We start from the raw sequence: 25,740 nt of genomic DNA on the forward strand, positions 1-25,740 counted from the left end.
TTTCCAGGCAAGAAAACTTATTGCCCAGAGGTGGCAATCTCCCATCCCTCCATCAAGTAGGGAATGGGAACATAGCATGGAAGCAGTGATTTTCAAGGAAAGGACATCATATATTAAACAAGGAGCTTTTAAGAAATTTGACAAAATTTGGAAGAGGTGGAACGCGAAATAGAAAGTGGAGGTACAAGCATATGTAAGGCCAAGGTCTAGGCGATAAGGATAACTAATCCTGTTGAGTGATGACTGGAGTGGTGAATGGTAGAGGTATCGGAAGTAAGGAAGAGGGGTACGAGAGATTGGTGGTGTAGGTGTGACTAAGGGAAAATAATAATATACTTAAATGCAGTTGTTATGCAGGGGGAGTCCAGACCTCCCTGTTATTAGTTCCCTTCTATAATTTTAAATGTAAGAGGTTTATGATTGTTTTGTAAAATTTTAAAAGGAATCAAAGATATAAAGAAAAAAAAAGGATTTTAACAGAAATTCCAACTTTTTATCTGTTGGATCTTTAAGCATTTGTGCATTGTCTACTGGACAAGTTACATTTTTATTGATGTTGGAAATCGCAGCTTCAACTGCTGGTACTTTCCATCTTTTTGTGAATTTCTCCTTCATGGGATAGAGGACTGAGAATCTCTTTGGAGGGAGAAAATTTTTATCTGGATGAATCCATTCAGCATAAATAAGCTTTTCTAGTAATGCATGGACTGGAAACGCATGAAAAGGTTGTAAGGGTTTTAAGAACCCAAGGAAGAAACCAAACTTTCAGCTGACTCTGTTAGAGGTAGCATGAAAGTAGAATGAACCGTCTCTCGTAAGAGTTTTTACCATCAATCTCTCAACTTGTGAGGTTGTAAAAGGCTCATCAACTGTTGTTTCATCCGCAGAGGAATAATCAGCTTATTTTTCTACGTGACCACCTGAGGGTAATACCTCATCCTGTGCCCACTGTTCCCTTGGTAAAGGGTTGGAAGTGGGGAAAGGAAATCTAGCATGCTTTCTATCCACTTGGATGGAGGATGCGATTAAAGCCGCTAATCTTTCTTTTAATCCCTGCAGGGCAGAGGAAAAGGCATCTTCAGTCACGTATACAGGGGCTGAAGTGTGAGAAGCAGTTGCACCACCAATATGTTCCAATGACTCTCCCTGGCTTGCCATATCTGGTATCTCTGGAGAGTATGACAGTGTGGAGGCACGATTGGATTTTTTGGTACCTTTATGGTAGTTCTGGAAGTCATAATGCTAAGCACAAAAAGCAGAGGCACTTTAAGTCAACATATACTATTTGCTGAGCAATAGTGCAGTAACAAATGCAGACCATGCAGATCACCTTTTAATGCTGAATAACAATTGTATTTTCCTGTACTGGAAATGCCTGTATACACCACTTACGTGACCCAGCGCTCCTGTGTCCTGTGTGACAGCCTCTACTCTTCAACTGCTCTGATAGAGACTGTTTGTCTTAAGAGTGCCAGGTTTATAGAAGAGACTTCCGGTGTGCGCCCGATTACTTCGCAGTGTGCACGCCGTCCACTCCACGTGGACGCCAAGTCCTGCACACAGTGCCGCCTGCCTTAGCTACACCCCTCAGAGACGTGCCCTCCTCCTTTCAAATGAACCTTTAGCCCGCACGCGGACGGCACATCATTCAGGTCTGAATGCAGACCCAAGGAGAAGAGGCTGCAGCTGCCCTCTGGCATTTCTGGCAGGTTTGCTTTGTATGGGCGCAGCACAGCTTTAAAGGCAGGTAAAACAAAAAATGATTTAATTCTCATCAACTCTCTGGTTGGCTGCTAAACCCCCTAATCACAAGATGTTAATTAGTTTAGTGCTGTCAATTCAAATGTAATGATTTATTCAGACATGCAACACTACCCAATGTAGGATGTAATACAGCTTCTCAATAAAAAAAATGCTGTACCCCCAAGTCCCTTAGTTCCCCCACTTGGGGGAGGGGCATTTAGTTCAATTACAAACCCCCCTGCTACTGGGACACACACTGCTTTTTGTAGCTAGACACAGAGCTGCTGAAAAGCACAAGGTATTTTTACTCCCTCTAGAGGAAATTTAAGGCATTTACAATGTTTTCAAATGGAAGAAAGGAAGGTGTAGGTGGACTTTGCAGTTCCTAAGCTTCTTCCCTTACCTTTTCCTTGCTGCAGGATACTGCTGAACAGACAGATCCAAACTTCACCCACCACGGTGGGCAGCGTTAGTAACCTTCAAAGATGAAGTCCCTAATATATGTGTTCCACTCCTTTGGACCTGTATAGCATCCCTCAGGAAAACCTTTAGGTGATGTGACATGACCAAAAAGAGTCCTGGTTCCAGGGATACATCTCTCAAAGAGAGGCTTACAGGCAAAACCTTGTTCTTCTATGCGAGGCCCGAGCACCACCCTGTGGACTCAGTGGGTGGTTGGATCCGGTCAATAGAGGAATTTAAATCCAAGCTGAATCCCTCCTGGAGCTCCTCAGAGCACATCATCACTCGTGACCAACACCTTAGACACAGGTGAAAAAACTGAGGTACTCCTGGAAGGAGGAGGGGTTATATAGGAGAGGAACTTCCTACATTGGGTATACCAGTGTCAACACCTGAAGGTGGCCCATAACCCATTAAGGTATTACTTAGGCTCCATGTCCCATGATGTACAATAAAGAAATGCACATTTTTTATTTACATGAAAACGCACTTAAGACGCCTGGAAGCAGAGGAGTCATACAATAAAATGAGGGTAATGTGAAGGAATGTAATGTAGATAATAATCTGAAAATGTTTATTTTCTTATGTGTATACATGTTTCTATGCAACTCCTTACTTATTATACAAGTATACAGATAAGCACTGTTTGGAACTAAAGATGGCGTTTAACTCCCACTACCCCTTATTGGAAGAATGCAGAAGTGAAGAGCCAGCAACAACCAAGCCTCGGCATCACGTTTCTCCATTTTGTCTTGTATTTCAGCCAACAAGATGTATACATAGCAATGACGTATCTTTGTGTATAAAAAATTAGCACCGCCCTGGAACAAACCAGAAGTTTATGAAGTAACCGAGCTGAACGTGTGTCAGAGTGTTTACTTCTAGAGTGCATGCACATTCACATTTTCTAATTAGAAACAGCGGCAGATAACCTTGAGCTGGATTGAAGTTCTTAACCTTACCAGTAATGGCAAACTTTTACGTCCCTTGATATCTGCGCTACTGTTTATCAAATGTATGGTTTCAGTAAGAAAACAAATGTTAATTTAATGTGCACACACAATATAATTTCTAAATTTTCTGTTAAATACAAGGCTTTATGTAAACTCATGATCAAAACCATTCTCAATCAAGAGACACAGCAGCAACACCATTGGCTCCCGCTGCTGTCAAAGACAGTTATGAATCAACTTCTAAACTCAGCTTGTTTAATTAAGCTTTGACAAAAAAAAATGGAAGCAGATTGGTTTCTAGGCAGAGTGGCAACAATTTTTTTTCACTTTCCAGTTTTAGTAAATCAATCCCTGTGTTAAATACAAACATACCAAATGTATTGAGCTTTAGAGGGCTTTCACAATGCTGCGCCCAGAGCGTCAGCGGTAAAACGCCGCTATTTTTAGCGCCGGATTTGCGGCGCATTTAGGCCGCTAGAGGAACGCTTTTACCCCCGCTAGCGGTCGAGAAAGGGTTAAAACGGCCCACAATAAACCACAATAGCGGTGTTTTGCCGGCGGTATTGCAGTGCTGCCCCATTGATTTCAATGAGGAGCAGTGGTGGAGGAGCGGTAAACACACCGCTCCAAAGAACCTGCTTGCAGGACTTTTCCAGACGTCCTGCCAACGCACCGCTCCAGTGTGAAAGCCCTCAGGCTTTCACACTGGAGATAAGGGTGCAGCAGTTTGAAGGCGGATTGCAGGCACTATTTCTAACGTGTGAAAGGGGTCTTAAAACAGAGTGCACCTGAAAAAATGGCAAAAAACCGATGATACCCAAAAATCGTGCCTGCTGTCCCAAAAAATGAGAATAATTAACATGTCCCAGCAATAATCAGTTTATAAAGGTTATCAATGTGTGGAATGGCACAACTCTGTTATACTTACCTGGACACAGGCAATGAAAGGTGGAAAGTAGGACACCGTGCTGCTCAAGAAGTGGTTGAACTGACTAAGCAGTTTTGTAACAATGTTGTTCAAGTGGGATGAGCTACTAGTGATCTCTATTTCTTCCATGATTCCAGAAAACAATGAACTGAATAATTGTTTTGCTAGAGTAGGGTCTCTCTGTTGAAAGGGAGAAACTAATGTAAGACTAACAATAATGCCACTCAAAATGAAAAGGATTGTAATTCTGCCATTTCTATTGATATAACATGACGCACTATATATTTGAAAAAAAAAAGTTTCGATTCACACTGCTTCACTGAAAAAAATGCAGTAAAAAGGCCAATTTTTTATGCGTTTTTGGTGTGTTTTCTGGTTGCCTGACTCCAATCATGCAACTGTGAAATATGGGCATGAGACTCAAAAAGTGCACCAAAAATGCAGTATGCGGGACATTTAAAAATGCACCGTATCCGCAGCACATTGGTGTGAAGAGCTCCACAGGATTTAAAGGGATACATTTTTCATGCATTTTGTTCCGCTTTCTAAACACATCAAAACTGATCAGTGTGAAAGGACCCTTGGTATGGTTTTATACCAAAAGAACGTTTAAAACAAAATTATAAAAGTATTTTAAATGGCATAACAATAGACAACAGTTTCCAATGACATGTGTGTGTAAAGAAAATAGAATCAAACCAGCTACCTCTAAGTTCATTTTACCATGATCAAACGTCTTTCCACAAAATGCATTCAAGTTTGACACAAGATATATTGTAGTATGTGTAGTTAGGACCCTAAAGTTAGGATCCTAAAAGAATTGAGCTCTCTCATTTCAAAGCCATTGTATCCTATTTTTAGGGACTCATTAATGACAGGAATAGTACCACTGGATTGGCGTAAGGCAAATGTGGTGTGTATATTTAAAAAGGGAACAAAGTCTTTACCAAGTAACTATATACACGTTAGTTTAACTCCTATAGTTGGGAAGATACTGGAGAGTTTAAAGCGGAGGTCCACCCTAAAGTGGACCTTCCATTTATTGAAACCCTCCCCCCCTCCGGCGCCACAATTGGCACCTTTCAGGGGGAGGGGGGTGCAGGTACCTGTACAGTACAGGTATCTGCACCCACTTCCGGCGTAGATTCTGCAGAAGGTACGCCCCTTTCCGCAGAATCTACGCCCCTTTCTGAAGGTCCCCCGCTGCCTGCTGGGAAACACATGGATCCCAGAGACAGCGGGGACCATCCTTATTGCGTAGCGCGACTCGCGCATGCGCAGTAGGGAACAGGTAAATGAAGCCGAAAGGCTCCACTTCCTGATTCCCATACCCAAGATGGCGGCGGCAGCACCCGAAAGACGATCGAGAGATCGGCTTCGGGTGCCGACATCGCGGGCATGCTAGGCGGGTAAGTGTCATTATTTTAAAAGTCACCAGCCGCAGTATTTGTAGCTGCTGGCTTTTAAAAAAAAAAATAACGGCGGACTCCCACTTTAATAAAAGACTTCTTGCTGGAAAAAAATATTTTAAGCAACAGACAGCATGGATTCATGAAAGACAGAAGTTGTCAAACAAGAATATGCATGCAATAGAAATGTATGGAGAAAAACATGGACTTTTCAGGCACATATACAAAAATATAACAATCTCTTTATTAAAAAAATATATATCAAAAAATACATAAATTCCAAAGACACAAACTGGTTAATAAAATATATATATGTCCAACAGGCCCATGAATTAATCCTACCAAACAGCATTATATCATCAAAAACTTCTTCCTGTGGGATATTAATGATATAGTTACACAATCCCACTGGTTTATGACAGTGATTGCTGAGATATGATCATGGGTCCTGGAGATCACATTAAAATTACAGGTGAATGCTCAACACGATGCAATCGCTTCCTCAGGAGCCTCACTCTAAAAATGTATATACACTCAAGCTTGTCCCGTATGCACTGCCAAGTCGCTGCTGCATCATCAACCTCGCAGATGGAATCACAGAGGGAAATCACTCCAATTATAACCCCCAGAAAAAAGCAAATCAAAAATGCAGCGGAAGCCAATGCTGTGCGGAAAATCATTTTGCCCCTGGACAAATCATTAGTAAGACCTCATCTGGAATATGCAGTTCAGTTTTGGGCACCAGTTCTCAAATAGGATATCAGGGAACTGGAGAAAGGGCAGAGAAGGAAAACCAAACTGATAAGAGGCATGAAGGTGCTCAGCTATGAGAAAAGATTAGAGGAACTGAATTTGTTCTCTCTTGAGAAGAGAAGATTAAGAGGGGATATGATCAACATGTACAAATATACTGTATAATGGGTCCATATCTTGAACTTGGTATCGAATTATTCACTTTACTGCCAACACAGAGGACAAGAGGGGATTCTTGACGCCTAGAGGAAAAGGGATTTCATCTCCAAATACGGAAAGGTTTCTTCACAGTGAGAGCTGTGAAAATGTGGAATAGACTCCCTCCAGAGGTGGTTCTGGCCAGCTCAGGAGATGGCTTTAAGAATGGACTGGATTCATTCCTAAATGTACATAATATAATTGGGTACGAACATTTATAGGTAAAGTTCATCCAGGTAAAAATAGGATTTGTAAAACAGCTTACCTGTAAAATCCTTTTCTTGGAGTACATCATAGGACACAGAGTCTCAAGTAATTACTTGGTAGGTTATAGGCCTACCTTCAGCTGTTGACACTGGTATAACCAATACAGGAAGTTGACTCCCCTATATAACCCCTCCTCCTTCCAGGAGTACCTCAGTTTTTGTAGCCAAGCAATATAAGCAATATACTCTCACCCCATAAAACAGAGGGGCGGGAGCTCTGTGTCCTATGATGTACTCCAAGAAAAGGATTTTACAGGCAAGCTGTTTTAAAAATCCTATTTTCTTTATCGTACATCATAGGACACAGAGTCTCAAGTAATTACTTGGTGGGATGTCCCATAGCAATGCTACTTGAGGGGAGGGACACACAACCCGTACGGTAATCCCCACACCTGAGGACTTATACTGCTGTCTGCAGCACACTGCGTTAGAAGGCGATATCCTCATTCCATCTTACATGCACTTGATAAAATTTTGCAAATGTATGTACTGAAGGCCAAGTCGCGGCCTTGCAGATTTGAGACCTGGAGACGCACTGCCCAAGAAGCACTAACCGCTTTGGTAGAGTGCGCCTTAACGTGAAAAGGGGGAATCTTTGCCTTTAAATCATAAGTTTGAATTATAACTTGCCAAATGCACTTAGCGACAGTGGATTTTGACGCTGCCTGTCCCTTCTTAGGACCCTCTGGCAGAAGAAATAAGACATCAGTCTTACGAATCGGAGCAGTTTTCTTAAATACATTTTCACTGCTCTCACTACATCAAGACAATGTAGTGACCTTTCTTTCCTGGAACAAGGTCTTGGGAAAAAACCCTGACAGGACAATATCTTCATTCAGATGAAAGCCTGAAACCACGTTTGGCAAAAACCTGGACGAGGGCGTAACACCACTCTGACCTCATGAATAATCAAATATGACTAATAACAAGAAAGAGCAGCCAATTCTGAAATCCTCCTTGCTGAGGATATAGCAAACGAAAATATTAGCTTCCTAGTCAGAAGGACTAAGGGAACATGCTACAATGGTTCGAATGGCTGTTTTTGTAACACTGACAAAACTAAATTTAAGTCCCAAGGGCTTAAGAGTGATTTAACTGGCGGATTAATCCGCAGCACTCCTTGCATTAAACCCTGAACTAAAGAATGCATAGCAAGCAGTCTTTGAAATAAAAATTGATAAGGCTGAGACTTTACCCTTAATAGTACTCAGGGCCAACTTCATCTCTACGTTTAATTGTAGAAAGGTAAGAATTCTGCCTATGATATATCTCTGAGGGTACCAACCCTTGGACTCACACCAGGAAACATAAGCTTTCCAGGCTCTATAATATATAGCTCTAGGAGCTGGCTTCCTAGCATTAATCAAAGTAGAGATAACTGACCTGGAAAGCCCACGTTTATTCAGAATGTGGGTCTCAATAGCCAAGCCGTTAAATTTTGCGTTCGTAAAGTAGGATGGAATATCGGCCCCTGAGATAGCAGGTCTGGCCTTAGTGGGAAGAGCCCTGGACCCTCCAATGCCATCCTTACGGTCTCTGTGTACCATGACCTTCTGGGTCATGCTGGAGCTACCAGTATTACCGATTTTCTTTCCAGCTTGATCCTGCAAAGAAGGATGAGGTAGCAACTGAATTGGGGAAAAGTGCATAGATCAGTAAAAACTGATCCCAATGAGTCCCCAACGCATCTGTTCCGTATGCGAGTGGGTCCCCTGTCCTGGATGCAAAATTGACTAGCTTTGTGTTGAATCTGGACGCTAGAAGGTCTACATCTGGAGTCCCCCATCTTTGGCAAACAGCCTGAAACACCTTGGGGTGAAGAGACCATGCTCCTTGAAATAACTGACGGCGACTTAGATAGTCCACCTGCCAATTCTCTACTCCCGGAATGAAAACTGCTGATAGGCATGGGACATTCTCTTCTGTCCAAGTTAGAATCTGGTTCACCTCTCTCTGAGCTGAGAGACTTTTGGTGACCCCTTGTAATTGATATATGCCACAGCCGTGGCATTGTCAGACTGAATCCCTGGCAGGACAATTCTTTAACCTGGAGGTCCAGGTTTCTAGAGCCAGATACACTGCCGGAGTCTCTAGGATGTCGATGGGCAAGGCTCCTACTCCCCAGCCTGAAAGGCTGGCATCGGTCATTACTACCTTCCAGATAATTGATCTGAAGGCCTTTCCCTTCAGCAGGTTCCAAGATAGTAACCAACTGAGGCTTTGGGACACTCATGGGGACAGCCACATTGGCAAGTCCAAAGCTTGAATCGTTTTGTTCCAAACAGAATACTGCTTTCAGTTTTGAATGGAATTGAGCATAGGGAACTGCTTCGATCCTTGCGAGAGGCAAGAACACCCTTTTTCTGGGCTGTGTCTATGATCAGGGCCAGATACTCCAGCCTTCTTAGTGGCTTTAAGGAGGATTTCTTTAGGTTGAGAACCCAACCCAAAACTTCCAGGTAACTGCTTGTGATGGCTACACCTTGCTTCAAGCAAGCCACTGACTGGTCTATTAACAATAGATCGTCTACGTAAGCCAAGACCGTTATGCCCTGTGCCCTTAACCTGCTACAGGTGGGGCTAACACCTTAGTGAATACCAGAGGTGCTGTAGCAAGCCCGAAGGGCAAGGCTATTATCTGAAAATGCTTCTGTTCTACTTTGAACCGCAGAAACCTCTGGTGAGGAGGAAATATATGGACAAGCAGCTATGCATCTCTGATGTCGACGCCAGAAGTTTTTCTCCTTGTAGGATGGAAACCACTGACTTGAATGACTCCATGCAAATGGAGCGGATTTTCAGGAACCGACTCAGATTACGTAGATCTAGACTTGGTCTGATATCCCCATTTGGCTTCAGCCCCGTAATTAGGTTTGAGTAAAACCTCAAACCTTGCTCTTGTTTGGGAATCTGTCTGATCAGCCCTTGAGCCAATAATCGGTCTAATGATTGCAACAGGGATTGCCTTTTCCCCGGATCCTTGGGAATGTTTGATCTCAGAAAATGAGACGGTGGAAACTCTCAAAGCTCTAGCTTATATCCTAGAGACACTGTGGAGAGAGTCCATTTGGCCTCAATCTCCCTTTGCCAGACTTCTGAGTACATCAGAAGTCTTCCCCCCACCTTGGTGAGGGGAGATGCCTCTTCATAAGTTCTTGTATTCTGCTTTGCAGACTTGTAGCCTCAGATCAAATAATCGTTCTCCCTTAAAGGGGAAACTAGTTAGAAGGTTCTTAAAAGGCGTCTCAGCTGACCAATCCTTTAACCAAAGGGTCCTTCGCATATGTACAAGTACAAACGCAAGGCGTGATGCCTGGTGAATAGAATCCTTCATAGCGTCTACAGCAAAGCATAATGCTTTAGGTAGCTTGGCCAGTTCCTGTACTTGTTGTGCAGGGAGCTCATCTGAGAGCATCTGTGAACTGGTCCTTTAAGGACTGACAGATGCTGATAGCTGCAATTGCAGGCTGAGCAACAGTACCTGCTAAGAAAAAAAGGATTTTAACAGACCTTCCAACTTCTTATCTGTTGGATCTTTAAGCATAAGCGCATTGTTCACTGGGTTAAAAAAAAAAAAAATGTTTTTGTTTTTTTCACATTGGAAATTGCAGCGTGAACTGCTGGAACTTTTCATCTTTTAGTGAATCTTTCTTCCATAGGATAGAGCTTTGCGAGTCTCTTTCGAAGGGAAAGAATGCTTATCCGGATGATCCCATTCGGTATAAATAAGCTTTTTTAGTAATGAGCGGACGGAAAATGCATGCAAAGGCTGTAAAGGCTTCAAAGAACCCAATGAAGAGACCTGCCCTTCAGCTAACTCCGTTAGGGGTAGCATGCAAGTAGAGCGAACCATCTTTGCAAGCCTCTGTACTTCAGATTGTGAAGTAGGGATCCTTGGGAACTTCAAGTATTGTTTCCTCCACAGAGAAATAATCACATGTCTTTCCTCCCGATCATCTGAGGGCAATACCCCATCATGTCCCCATAATTCTCTTGGACCCTCCACTGACTGTAAAGAGTCTAAGGTGGGGGAGGGGGATCTAGGACGCTTCCTATACACTGGATGGAGGATGCGATTAAAGCCGATAATCTTCCTTCTAATCCTTGCAAGGCAGAGGAAAATGCATCTTCAGTCACCTCTACAGGGGCTGAAGTGTGTAAAGCAGTTTCCAATGACTCACCCTGGCTTGCCATGGCTGATCTCTCTGAAGAGAAAGACAGTATGGAGGCATAACTGGGATTCCCAGCGCCTGGGGGATGACACCTTAGGTATCTTTACGGTAAGTCTGGAAGACATAGTGCAAAGCACAAGCAGAGGTACACACAAAATAACAGTTCTTTAGCTGCCAAGTAACAATAGTTTTTCCTGTCTGGAAATGCCTGTTTACACCCTTACGTGCCCAGCGCTCTAGAGTCTCTTAGTGTGACAGACTGCCTCTCTTCAGTTAAAAAGTCTTTCTGAAATGAGAGTGTCTGTGATATAAAGCTTTAGGTGGAACCCGATTGGCATCCTCAGCGCTTCCCCTCAGCAATGCGGCGAGTGCTGTGTGTACGTTACATCCATACACAGTGCCACTTGACCTTGCGGACATGCCCCTCTGCGTTCTCAGGCCCTGCTAGGGACCCAAATGGCCAACACAAAGTAAGGTGAACGTACTATACACCTCTACAGGGGGGGGGGGGGGGTGGGGGGAGGGGAAGGGGAGGGGGAGAGGGGAGGGGGGTTCTGTCAGCAGATTTATAGTTTTTTAAAACCACAGAAGCATAGGGCATTTCCCAATGTTACTAGGTGGAAGTGCTGGGTTGTAATTAAACAATGCCGCTAAAGCAGCTGCGTCAACCAATCAGCCACCGCCCATATAGAAGTTTATACACATCTCTGTATTAGCAACTGCTTTATTTTTTACCAAATCCCACAAGATCTTTTTAAGTAAGAACCCCCTCTGCCGCTGGGACCACACATGTTCTGAGACAGAGCTGCACTAAGACACATACATAGGTAGTGTAAGTTACTCCTTATAGAGGAGACATTTATAAGGCTGTCATGGTCGTCCCGGTGGTCCGATGGCATATAGGAGTCCTGCCCGCAGGATCCCCTTGCTGAGAACTTGTCGGTATCCTTGGGCGCGCGTTAGCGCGAACGGGCGCACGCGGGCGTGATGCTACGAACGGGCGCACGCTGGTGTGCGATGGTGCGAACGGACGCACGCGGGGTCACAAACGGGCGTACGGTTACCCACGGGGGCGCGCAGATTCGCCGTGCGACCGTTTTTGGCGCCCAAAGGGCTACTTAAGGAATCTGCCACTGTGCTTCCTCGCTGTCCAGTCTACAGCGTGTCTGGTTATTCTGCTATTCGCTATCTGTTTGCCTCTGATTCCTGTTACTCGGCCTGTTCCTGACTACGTTTGCTTGCTGCCTGCCACCGACCTCCTGCCCGTCTGACTACGCTTCTGCCTCTCCCTGTGTACCATTGTTGCCTGCCTGTTACCGACTCGGCTTGTACTGACTCTGCTGTCTGCCACCTGCTGCTCCAGCCTGACCGCCTGTGCCTGCTGCCGTCTGCCACCTGCTGCTCCAGCCTGACCGCTTGTGCCTGCTGCCGTCTGCCACCTGCTGCTCCAACCTGACCACCTGTGCCTGCTGCCATCTGCTGACTGCCACCTGCTGTTCCAGCCCATCTGCCTGTGCCGCTGTCGTCTGTGTCCATACCTGCCTGCCGGGTGTCTACTATCCAGTGCCTCTTTGGATCCTTCGCTCCTGTTGGTCCGGATCTGTCCTACACCAGCTTGGCACTTGTGTGCCCTCTGAACTCTTGAATTCCTGTTCCCACTTCCAGGGGTTCTCGAGCCAGAGGCTTACGAGAGGCCACTCCCTGCATTCTGGGCTCTCATACCAGGTACATGACAAAGGCACATAAGGTATATTGAAGGAAAAAGCAAAGCTTCTTCCCTTACCTTGTCCTCGCTGCAGGATACTGCTGATTTAACAGGCAGATCCAACTTCCACCCATCACGGCAGGCAGCGTAGTTTAAGCCTTCAAAGACTGGGGCCCTTTTAATAGGGGTTCCACTCCTTTGGGCCTGGTATAGCACCCCTCAGGACAACTTTAGGAAATGTAGCAAGACCAAAAAGAGTCCTGTTTCCTAGGGCCCAGCTCTCAAAGAGAAGCATTACAGGCAAAACCTCGTTCTTGCATCGAGGTCCAGGTACCATCTTATGGCCTCAGTGGTGAGGATGGATCTGATTGTGGAGGTTTCTTTAAATCCAGCATGGATCCCCCTCCTGGAGCTCCTTAGAGCACATCTTCACTTGTGACCAACACCTTTAGACACTGGCGAAAAAACTAAGTGCTCCTGGAAGGAGGAGGGGTCATATAGGGGAGTCAACTTCCTGTATTGGTTATACCAGTGTCAACACCTGAAGGTAGGCCTATAACCCACCAAGAAATTACTTGAGACTCTGTGTCCTATGATGTAAGATAAAAGAAATAGGATTGCCTCTCTGGGATCAGGAAGGAACTTTTTCCCCTGCTGTAGCAATTTGGATCATGCTTTGCTGGGGTGTTTTGCTTTCCTCTGGATCAACTGTGGGTTTAGGAGTATGTATATGGGATTGCATTATTTTTATGGCTGAACTATGTGGACTTTTGTCTTTTTTCAACCTATGTAATTATGTAACTATATTTGTGTACAAGTTATGTGACAATGCAACTGGCCTTTGGAAAGGACTAGAAATCGAAGGGGATGAGATTGGGCTAGGGAGAGGAACTCAAAAAAAGAACTTGAAGAAAATTTAGAAAAACAGGAAGAAACATTGGTGAATTTGTAGGAAAGGTAGGGTGGTGTTCAGCGTGTAGATATATTCTAATCCTGCCTGCCACATAGGTAATCCTATTTACATAGAGCCCTATTTTTTTGGTTGTTTTTCTGCTTAAAACATAATCTATTATACAAAATTACTATTACTCAGTAATAATACAGTATTCATTTTGGGAATGCATATTTTTATAACATAATATATCAAACACATAGAGAGTGCATTATTTTTAATAAGTAGGACAGGTCATTGACTCATTAATGGCAGGCCAAAGATTATGTGAATTTCTTCAACAATTGCAGGAAAGAAAAAATCGCTAGATTCCATCATCAACAGTCAGTGTTTTCAGTCAATAAATAATAAGGGCCTATTCACACTATTGTGTTGCAGCAACATGTACAAAGCCATGTTACACACAGTGAGATGCCATTTTTTTTGAGTGGCAAACAAACTCACCAAGGTGGTGCAGTGCAACGCACTTAAGTTATGGCACGATGCAAGACATCATATGTTCGCAGTGGAGCGGACTTAATTGTATTAAAAAAATGAACATCAACTCACATGTGCTAATGCTTGCAGAGGGGCAATGAGTGAACTGTATGCAATCTGAATATCTGGCAAGTCTCCATGCCGGTAACTTCTATACAGAATGACTTGAGCATCTTGCTTCATCTTTCGCTCTACTTTTATTGCCTGGGGGAAAGAAAAAAAAAATGTATGCTTTTTCTTGCCATGTGGGCATTTTGTAGAAGCCTAGAATGAATGGTGTCCATTGCAGTTACCTTTAACATTTCCACAGTTTATCTTCTGATATTTGCAGTGACCACAAATAAGGGTCAACCTAACTGAACAGACTTAGATAGACATTGCATTTTTTTTTTCCTGTCACATTGGCAAAAAAAAATAAAAAAAAATAAATCCAGTGCTCCAGGCAGAAGTACATGCTACTCTAACAATAATTTTTTTTGAATGCCATAATTGCCTAATCTTGGTTACCACAAAATCCAGAACCACACATAATCTTCTCTCTAATACCCAAGGTTAAAACCTGCAGCCTAGTCTCAGAGAGGTTTGCTCTCACAGAGTGAACACAACTGGGAACTGCAAAGACTGCTTGCTAAAATCTTGGTCACTTAAAAATAAACAAATGCACATAATTATGTATTTTTATTTCTTAGGAGCCTGTAAAGAATAACAGCTGCAATCAGCAGATCCCATGTGCAATGTCAGGCTCCTGCAGACTGTCAGCACAGCTGTGCCTGTACCTCCCGTACAGGCTGACAGTTACTGAAGTCCAGGAAGATCAATGAACTACAAACCAGCTGCCGTGATGGAAGATGGTACTTGAAGTGCATTCATTCACAGAACTCTGAGAAAAAATGTTTGCTGTCACAATGGGGTATCCGATTGGGATGCGGGCAGGTGCTTTATAAACATGTTACACTCTGAAACGTATCCTTTAATTAACATACGCCAAGAAATGGTATAACGGCAATATACTGAATGTGAACACCAAAAGTTACTTCAGTCTTTTTAGGTTAGGTCTGCCATTCATAATACTTTGCTGTCAAAATAGAAGATTTGACTGTTGTAGGGGAGCTGGGTTATGTCACCATCTGGAAAGAAACAATTGCTAATACCTTAAAAATAAAAGCAGCACAATATCTATATATTTTTTTATGGCACAAAACAGCACGTAGCACTAAAACAACACATTTAAGTTATTATTTGTGCTGATTGTTATGAGGCCAGATTCGCAGAGCTAAATTTGAGTTTTAAAAAAAACTATACATTTTCATTATCCACAGCAAACTTTATAAAACTATATTTCTATTTAACAATTTTTCAGGCTATTCAAAATAACAGGAAATACAGGGTCTTTCTTATAAACCATACCTTTTCTCTTTTCTGTTCTGCTACTCCCTTTCTTGCAAAGCTGATACTTATCTTTTCTTGGTCCTTCAAAAAACGTCTGCGTAGTCTTAAGATTTCAGATGTTTCAACTATGCCTTGGACAAAATATGCAAACAACTTCAGGTTTAAAGTGAACTTCAATATACAAGCTCTTAATGGTAGCATGCAAAACTAGAACTACTGCCCATACACTTAAAGGTATAAAATGACTGATCACAGCATAATCTGAAGGAAACAAAAAATAAAAAATTTAAACTAACTGAATGAGAAAACGGTTTTGCAGTGATTACATAAAACTATGTTTTCTTTGACTTTTCATTCATTACAAGACACAGAAATGTCCAGAAATGGGCTGGTAAATCATAAAACCAGCTATAAACCTAAGCAACCAAATACGACCACCTGCAAAAATCATCTGAAGCAACCAATTGTAGCAGTACAGATCTAAGCCTGTAAAAAGCCAGAAAGCTACTAAACACCAACTGTAAAATGGGTGAGCCGGACTTATTAAATTTTATAATCCGATAACCATGAAATAGCTACAGTATTTGCAAACGATTGCCTAAATGCAATGACTTCTACTAGACCAGCATATGCTGCATTAGAAAATTACGGCCCAGCAGAAGAAAAGTTTAACATAGAAATACATTCGCAAAGGCCTAGAAATCCCATACAGTAGTAATACATTTTTCGTTCAACCAGCATGTTGAACAAACAAAATACTCAATTATCTCATCCACACATTAGAGGTAGATGGGTGAATCCTTCCCGCTGAGTTATTGTATTCTAACAGTAGGGAGACTTTCTTACTGTCAGAGGGACCCGATAAGAGGAAGATCCAGGCTGCCTTGTGCAAATCCATTGCATAGTGGAGGTAAGTATAACATGCTTGTTATTTAAAAAAAAGACTTTACAATCAATTTAAAGAGGAACTGCAGTCTGCTCATATAATTTGTAATAAAAACATGTTTGCCATTATTATTATTATATTATTTCATATATACTGCGATTCTGTACTTGCCAAATATGCTTAAAGCGGTAGTAAACCCGCACATTTTTTTTTTTTTTTTAAACCTGCAAAGGAAAAGGCATAATGAGCTAGTATGCACCGCATACTAGCTCATTATGAAATACTTACCTTAGAACGAGGCCCCGACATCTGGCCCGATCCACGCCAAGGGAGCTGACATGCTCCCTCTGCGTTTCTTCCGGGTATCGCGGCTCCGGTGCTGTGAGTGGCCGGAGCCGCGATATCGTCACTCCCGCGCATGCGCGCGGGAGATTTCATTCCGGCCAGCCGGCCACTGCCGGATTTTCAGGCCGAGAATCCCCTTGTGCGCATGCGCCGCTGCAGTCAGCGGCGCATACCGAGGGGAATATCTCCTAAACCGTACAGGTTTGGGAGATATTTTTTTTACCTACAGGTAAGCCTTATTATAGGCTTTCCTGTAGGTAAAAGTTAAAAAATCAAGTATACAACCACTTTAAGAAATCTCCCTCCACTAAGAATGGCTGCATTCATTTTAACTGTGGTTACACACAGAGCCACACCTCCATCTCTGCAGTCCTGCAGCTCTCATTGGCCCTCTTATGACTCATCCCCCCTCTCTTCCTGGCAAACTCTCACGGGAGTGAGAGAGATAGCTGTACATGATGTCATAAGCCTAGGCTTTTCATCAGACAAGAAAGAGAAAGTAGGCTGTATAAGGTATTTACTGGCAGAAAAAAAAATAGGATTTTTGTACTCACCGTAAAATCCTTTTCTCTGAAGTTCATTGACGGACACAGCATCTTCATCTTGACCTTAGGGTTTTATCACCCCTTTAGGAGAGGACTAGGCAGAACATGTTAAAAACAGCAAAACTGCACAGTACCGCCAAGGGGCCAGTCCTACTGGCTATAACCCCTCACACTGCATTCAGCAGCTCAGTTCGTCAAAACAGTACAAACATAAATAGGAGGGGTGTGTCCGTCAATGAACTTCAGAGAAAGAATTTTACAAGTACAAAAATCCTACTTTCTCTTTCGTTGACAGACACAGCATCTTCATCTTGACCTTAGGGACGTTCCCAAGCAGTGTAAAAAAACAAGGGGTGGGAACAGCAAGAAAATAACTCCACCCATAACAACCAGAGCTCCTCAATGGAGGAGTTGCAACTTTAAACAGCTGACTGCAAAATACTGCTGTCGAAGCAAGCATCCAAAGATGTGCTCACATCAACCATGTAAAATTTAGTGAAAGTGTGAACGGACGACCAGGTCGCCGCCTTACACCCTTGAGAAACGAGCCGGAAGAAAAAACAAGCTAAGGCTACTAGAAAATGGCTACCGGCCCCTTTAGCACGTCTGAGGGCGCCGGGAAAATGGCCGCTGGACTTTCAGAAAATGGCTGGAAGGAAAAAACTGTCTGTGGCTACAGAAAAATGGCAGTGGCCTCAGGAAAATGGCCTCCGCACCTGGCATACACACCAAAAACACCCCACTGTGGACCAAAAACAGGGAAGAGGATGAGTGGACCCCCAACACCCAGCGTAGCCCCCTGCCAGGTACGTGCGCCGCACCCCCATCAGCCCAGTCACATAGCAGCCCATAGCATGGGGAGGAGGGAAGGGAGAGAAGAAAGGGAGAGTGAGAGACCCCCTAGTTGACCTCTCAAGAATGCCCTGCTGCTCCATCCTGCCGAGACAGGTGGAACCATACTTACCCCTCCTAAGCCATCACTCGAGCAGTACAGGGTGGGTGTCGGGCACAGCACACTGTGACAGCAGTAGCCCAGTCATATGTGTACCCCGGAGCATATGGCTCACCAGCCGCCCCTGGATCAGACGGGGCATGTCGTGGCCGACCCAGCGTGTAGCTAAATGTCTGCTCACTCTCGATGGCCAGGCTGGGGAGACTACCAGGATCTATATTATCCAGCCTATCACCCAGCCCGGCTGTTGATTGTAGATCACAGGAATCAAAAATGCAGAAAAAGGAAAAAATTACCTGGTCCGATGGTCCCACCAGGAGTCAGGTCCTTCTACTACACTAGGCAGAAAAAAACTGAGTTTCTGGATGCAGTGTGAGGGGTTATAGCCAGTAGGACCGTCCCCCTGGGCGGTACTGTGCAGTTTTGCTATTTTTAACATGTTCTGCGTAATCCTCTCCTAAAGGGGTGATATAACCCTAAGGTCAAGATGAAGATGCTGTGTCCATCAATGAACGAAGGAGAAAAAACGTTTTACTATCCAAAGTTAAAACAACAAGGGCAGAAGATTTAATAGATGGAAAATGAACAAATGACCGAAGGTCAATTTTAAGGGCACCCAATGTGTCTCTGTTCCTTTAAGGAGGAGTGGGCTCCCTCCAGGCAAACCTACCCTTGATGGACTGCATTAAACAGAGGAGGCCTTGACATAGGCACTTCAACTTATTACATATATTCGCAAATGTGTGCAAACAAAATTCTCTGTTTTTAAAGTGGATTGTTAGAAGAGGCTACTTTGCTTTTTGTAGGCCAGCTGGTAAGTCTGCTGTTTGTGGTATGCATTGCCCTTCCATGTGCACCTTACAGCAAAGGCCTATTATAAAGTGAGGTGTTTGCCATCTTTTCGTATAGATAGTTCAAGGGGCAAATGGTCCCCTGACTCCTGTCTCGGTCCTTATTTGATTTGCCATTGATGGACAAGGTGCCTCTTTGGGAATCTTGGCAGGGAGAAATCTAATCATCCTTCTAATTTCAGGGCTATGCTGCTGCTTCTCATGCCACTAGCTGACTGAAATGATACAACTGCATTTCACACCATTCTTCCTTCTCAGTAAGAGGAAGCAAGCATGGGCCAGGTTGCAAGTAGATTTTTCAGCAAGTTGGAATATCTTTGTGGGCACCAAAGAGTGCTTTCATTGGTAAGGCTGGCCATGTAAACAAAGCCTGCAGACTGATTAAAAAAAATAAAAATAAACAAAATCTAACAGACTCCGCCATCCATGTTATACAGCAGCAATTATGTTCTGACAATGGACATCTGCAAGAAAACCCTTAGAGCAGCTGTATCCAACTAGTTGCTGTCTGGTCAGCAATTTTCTACCCGGACTGGTCGATTTTTCAAGCTACACTCAAGGCAGAAAATCTTAGTGCAGAGAGTGTCACAAGCCTGCAAGGTTGGCAGAGTTTATGTCAATTCAGAGAAGGCGGGTCGCAGAGGACAGTGGTGCAGGCAGAAGCTACTAGTGTTGGTTCATTTCAGGGTATAACACCACCAATAAAAACGAATTACTAAACTGCCTGATTATTGTAATGACCCACAGCTGTCAACTAACAGGCATTAGATAACTACCACAGCCATGATATAATTGCCTAATAAGGTCAAAAAGTAGCTGAATCATACTGTCAATATCCCTCAAAGTGCAAAGTGCTTACTTTCAGTGACTGGGGTATTGTGTGATAGGGGGTGCTATTGTTGGGTACTAAACTTATATATTTAACCTTTGAAATATGTTAAACATAATTAATAATAAACAAGTGCATAGTGCTTAGTAGTGATACAATTAGTCATATGGTGATATATGCTTCCAAACGTATAGTGACTTTGGATTTTGTTTTATATTTTTTAAATAATCCGTATCACGTTATGGTCCCTTTCATATACATTTTTTAAACAGACTATCGTGGTGGAGAAGAGGTTACAAATGAAAAGGTTCCCAGATACACCCCCTTTGGTTCACAAACAAGTCTACCAATCCACATTGCCCGCTTGTTTGACCTTCTTTTTAGTTAGTGGTCATGTCTATTTGGTGAGTAGGCATTTTACTCACACACATCGGGTGATAGTTGCTTTTGGTGACGGTATATGAATTGAAGTTCCATCACTAAAGGACATATGGACTTGAATTGATGAATTATTTGTATTCACTGATTGCATCACCACTATTTTCATTTGAAGGACTATTGTTTTTTTTCAATTATTTTGATGAATTGTATCACTACTAAGCACTATGCACTTTAATATGTGTTTATAATCACAAATGTTTATTATTATGTGTAACATACTGTATTTCAAAGGTTATATATATTGGCTTAGCACCCAAAAGGGCCCCCTATCACACAGTACCCTAATATCTATGGGCTACTTAAAGTGGTTGTGTGGTTTGTGTAATTTCTGTCTGCTGTCTCCTTCCTCTATCTACAGGAGTTACTTCTGAAAGATTATGTGGACTCCAAGTATTCAGGAGGGCAGGAGCTCCAGCACACATTTGATTTGTTTGACAGCTTCAGCTGAGAATATTCCCTATGAGACTGTGTAAGGGGGGGGGGGGGTGTTGACGATTTCTTCCACTCAGGTCTCAGATTACACTCAGCTCCCTGCTCTATGCTGGGACAACTACATTAAACTAAGCATCCTATCTGGGGAGATATTTTCCATTATGATTAAAGAGTAAGTAAACCCTTATGGGTTTACTTCCTCTTTGTCTCCCTGCAAAGGTAAAGCATAATGGGCTACTATTCATCGCATAGTAGCCCATTATGTGTCACTTACCTGACACAGGAGCCAGCAATGTCACTGCTATCCCCTGTAGCACGAAGCTTCCATCTTCTTCCAGTGCTGTGAGAGGCCGGAGCAGCGATGATGTCACTCACGTGCACGGGAGCCGCCACTAGCAGCATATCGCCGTTAGCAGCGGCATGGTCAGAGCGCCTGCGCGTCGATGTCTACGGTGCATGCGCCATAGACAGCGGTGCCTGTCTTTTTGTAAATATCTCCTAAATCATGTAGGTTTAGGAGATATTTCTTGGACCTACAGGTAAGCCTTAATCTAGGCCTACCTGTAGGTGAAAATGGTTTGTAAGGGTTTACAAACACTTTAACCTTTGAATTCAGAACATATGTGTACCCATTCATGTATTAATACAACCAAATCACTTATCACAGCAGCAAAAACCTGAACAAAAAGAAGCCATGAGCTGGTTTTACCCAATTCAAGGTTGGGATGAAGGGAATACACCCAAAATTCTGAAGTGGTTAACTACTTCAATACAGGGCACTTTCCTGCCCCCCCCCTTCCTGCCCAGGCCAATTTTCAGCTTTCAGCGCTGTCAAATTTTGAATGACAATTGCGCAGTCATGCAACGCTGCACCCAAACATAATTTTTATCATCTTCTTCATACAATTAAACCGTTCTTTTGGTGGTATTTGATCACCACTGGGGTTTCTATTTTTTGCTAAAGAAAGTAAAAGAGACAAAACATTTTGAAAAAAAAAATAAAGTTTTCTTTGTTTCTGTTATAAAATTTTGTTTTCTTTTTCACTGACGGGCACTGACGGGCACTGACGAGGTGGAACTGATGGGCACGGATAAGGTGGAACTGATGGGCAGCACTGATAAAGAGGCACTGACAGTCATTACTGATGGGTACTAATTGGCATAAGGATGGGAACTGAATGGCATTTTCATGGGCACTGACTGGCATTTTCATGGGCAGTGACTGGCAGATGTGGCAGGCACCTCTGATGGGGGCTGAGCTGATAATCAATGGACTGATTATCAGTGCAGACCCCCCTCTGACAGGAGAGCCGCTGATCGGCTCTCCCTGTCAGCTCGCATCGAGGAAAGCAGTTTACTAGCTCTTCCTGGTTACCACTGTGATTGGTCACACGGTAAAGAGCCTACATCATAGGCTCTTTACCACGATCGGAGATGCGGTGTGTTGGAACAACACGCAGCACCACCAATCGCCGCGCTGCATGCCACCAGGGGCGTGCACGAGTGGCTTGTACTGCTGTACGTCATATGACGTCCTGTCAGGATAATGGAGCCACATTGCGGACGTTAATCCATAATAGAGCAGGCGGGAAGTGGTTAAAGACATATCTTTTTCTCCAATTGAACAGATTGGGAAGACATATAACCTCCAATTTTACTTTATTCTCGATTAGGGAGATTCACTCTTTCTTTGGAGACAGGAAGTGGATAGGATATTGGAATATGGACAAAAACAAGACACCTTATTTCAGTAACAGATTTATAACTTCCGTCAGGTTTTATTAATGGGTGGGTAGCTAACGCTCCTCTCCTCTCTTTTCCTGCCATTATAGGCTGTAACAAACAAGAGGTAAGGGGAAATCTCCACACTGGGGTCATGGATATCAATAAAGATTTGATAGAAGTATTTATTCTTCTCAAGTAAAAAAAAAGATACAATTAACTTGTGTCAATAAAATCAATACACTTTTGGACTACAGTTGTGCATATTAAAATAGAAGAGAATCCAAAATGTATATGTTTAGCTCTCTCACCTTTGGCTTTGCTGTCTGTTTCATCTCCAGGAAGTCCCAGCCTCTGTTTTCCAAAGTTAGGACCTAGGGGTTTTAATGGACCCCTACGTGTTTTGTCAATCCGTCTGCTTGCAAAGAGCAGTGCTGAGGACATGGACTCTGAAGAATCTAAGGAGTAATCAGTAAGTGTGTCCATGCTACTTCCAGTCAGCCAATTATATGAATTTCTGCCACCTAAATGCAAAATAAAGATATCACAATTAAATTTACCGCCAAAGACTTAGACATCATTGAATTAATATTTGTATGTATTTGCATGTGAAATATTTAACCACTTGCTGACCATGCATTGACTGCGACAATGTGGGTCAGCTATGCAGAATCACGTATATTTGCGCAATTCTGCATTTCCATGTAGGGTCAGTGATTGACTGCTGGCACCTGACAATGGGCTCTGATCTTCCCCAAACATAGCTCTGTGAGTGTAAACACAGGGCTGTGTTCAGTGACAGGATTTCGTTACTTTTTCATTCCCTGCAAGCTGGGAATGAAAACAACTAGAATCCCAGTAAAAGCGGCATACAGTACACACAAACACTTGTTAGGCACATATTTAACCCCTTGATCACCCTAGATGTGAACCCCTTCCTGCCCAGTGCCATTAGTACAGTGACAGTGTATATTATTAATGCTGATCACTGTAATAATAGCACTGGTGATGTGAGTGGCAGTCAGTTCCCCCAAAGTGTCAGTATTCGGTTGCCTGCCGTCCTGCTTTAAAGTAGATGTAAACCCCTTTCATGAAATCTGACCTGGGCACATATTTGTAGTGTTTACTTATCTCTCTCCAAAGACCTAAGTCCTGTGTCTTTCTGCTGCTCCATTCCTTTGTTATCATCATAACTTCTGACAAGCTCTCCGACCCAGGAGATAAAAGCAGCTGGAAATTTGTGTTGGGGATGTAAAATAGAGACAGATAAGCAGAGAGCTGGTCTATTCACAGCACAGCAAGCTTCTTTGCCCAGACTCCCCTCCCACTGTTGAAACAGGAAGAAAAATTTCTAACACCATGTGAACTTTCTAAAGAACGTAGAAAGTTGAATACAGCAGATATGTAAAACCTATGTAGGGAGATGTATTTAATTTCTGTGCATCATCTGAGGCTGGGTATATGTGAGGTTTACATCCACTTTAACTTGCTGATCACCGCCATTACTAGTTAAAAAAATAAATACTAATTCACACACATTATATATATATATATATATATATATATATTATATTATACACACACAGTCATTTGTAGATGCTATAACTTTCACACAAACCAATATATACTTATACTTGATATTGACTTTTTTTATGTTTTATAGCACAAAGTGAAAAAATATTTTTGTTTTCAAAATTGCCGGTCTTTTTTTGTTTATACAATAAAAATAAAAAATAAAAACTCAAGAGGTGATCAAATATCACCAAAGGAAAGCTCTATTTGTGGGAAAAAGATGATATATTATTTTGTTTGGGTACAGTGCTGCATGACCGCAATTGCCGTATAAACCCTTGCTGACCAGCGCATGATGATATATGTCAGCACAATGGCAAAACTGGGCAAATGGGCTACAGGTACGTCCTCTTTAAATCGTGGCATAGTGGGTGTGCGCCCACTGCGTACTCTATATCTGCAGGTGGTCGTGTCATGGAGCGGCAGAACGGGGAGATGTAAATAAGGTATTTCCCTGTTCTGCCTGGCAACATGACAGATCTACTGCCCCCTGCCGTCGGGAGCAGTGATCTCTGTCATGTTCTAGTGAGAGAGTCCCCCCTACAGTTAGAATCACTCCCTAGGACACACTTAACCCCTTGATCGTCCCCTAGTGTTTAACCCTTTCCCTGACAGTGTCATTTACACAGTAATCAGTGCATTTTTATAGCACTGATTGCTGTATAAATGACAATGGCCCAAAATAGTGTCAAAAGTGTCCGATGTGTCCGCCATAATGTCGCAGTCAAGATAAAAATCGTAGACCGCCACCATTAATAATAAAAAGAAATGAATAAAAATCCCATAAATCTATCCCCTATTTTTTAGATGCTATAACTTTTGCGCAAACCAATCAATATATGCTTATTGCGATTTTTTTTACCAAAAATATGTAGAAGAATACATATCAGCATAAACTGAGAAAGAATTTTTTATATATATATATATGTATTTTTGGGGGATATTATAGCAAACAGTAAAAACATTTTTGTTTTTTTTTAAATGCCGCTCTTTTTTTGTTTATAGTGCAAAAAATAAAAACCACAGAAGTGTTCAAATACCACCAAAATAAAGCTATATTTATGGGGAAACAAAGCGGAGCGGTGCATATAAATACTATCTAATATGTCAGGTTTCTGTGAAGTAAAATAATGAGACAAAGATAAATCCTTTCAGAACTTTCCCACCTTTACACCCCTTTCACACCAGGGCGTTTTGCAGGCGCTATAGCATTAGAAATAGCGCCGGCAATCCGCCCTAAAGAAGCGCAACCATTGTGTGTAGTGTGAAAGCCCCGAGGGCTTTCACACTACAGCGGTGCACTGGCAGGATGTCAGAAAAAAGTCCTGCCAGCAGCTTCTTTGGAGCGGTGTGTATACCGCTCCTCCACGGCTGCTCCCCATTGAAATCAATGGGGCAGCGCTGCAATACCGCCGGCAAAACGCCGATATTGCTGCATACTGCTGGCGGTTTTAACCCTTTCGCGGCCGCTAGCGGGGGGGTAAAAGCGCCTCGCTAGTGGCCGAAATGTGCCGCAAATCCGGCTGTAAAACGCCGCTAAAAATGGCGGCGTTTTACCGCTGTCGCAATGGGCAGTGTGGTGTGAAAGGGGTCTTAATGTAACTTATAAACCGTAACTGAGATTAAAAACAATCCTAAATGGTCGCACACTGCAGCCAAACAAATGCTTGATAGTAGATCTTTATTGTCAGACGCCAGAGACAGGTGAAGGAATCACAGTTGACCCATTTCACATGGGTATATTGTGCTTGCTCGTTG

At 43.0% G+C, this 25,740-nt stretch overlaps 1 protein-coding gene across 5 annotated transcripts in view; it reads right to left on the minus strand.

The window, feature by feature from the left end:
* PRKDC (protein kinase, DNA-activated, catalytic subunit) overlaps positions 1-25,740 on the minus strand; it is a 794,135-nt gene that overhangs the window by 259,792 nt on the left and 508,603 nt on the right. For 4 of the 5 annotated variants that reach the window (XR_013277654.1, XR_013277655.1, XM_077492661.1 and 1 more), the window contains exons 59-62: positions 22,722-22,934; positions 15,426-15,538; positions 14,091-14,222; positions 4,087-4,266 (exon numbers count right to left, since the gene is read on the minus strand). Coding sequence is in view for 3 of the 5 variants with exons in the window: in XM_077492661.1 (XP_077348787.1) it covers positions 4,087-4,266; positions 14,091-14,222; positions 15,426-15,538; positions 22,722-22,934 (638 nt within the window). In the remaining 2 variants the exon portion in view is untranslated. The remainder of the gene's footprint in view (positions 1-4,086; positions 4,267-14,090; positions 14,223-15,425; positions 15,539-22,721; positions 22,935-25,740) is intronic. The other variant, XM_077492662.1, reaches the window with a different exon arrangement.

The sequence above is a fragment of the Lithobates pipiens genome, unplaced genomic scaffold, assembly GCF_037356315.1.
Source record: "Lithobates pipiens isolate NorthernLeopardFrog02 unplaced genomic scaffold, aLitPip1_a1.2 Scaffold_19, whole genome shotgun sequence".
In the NCBI taxonomy this organism is placed as follows: domain Eukaryota; kingdom Metazoa; phylum Chordata; class Amphibia; order Anura; family Ranidae; genus Lithobates; species Lithobates pipiens.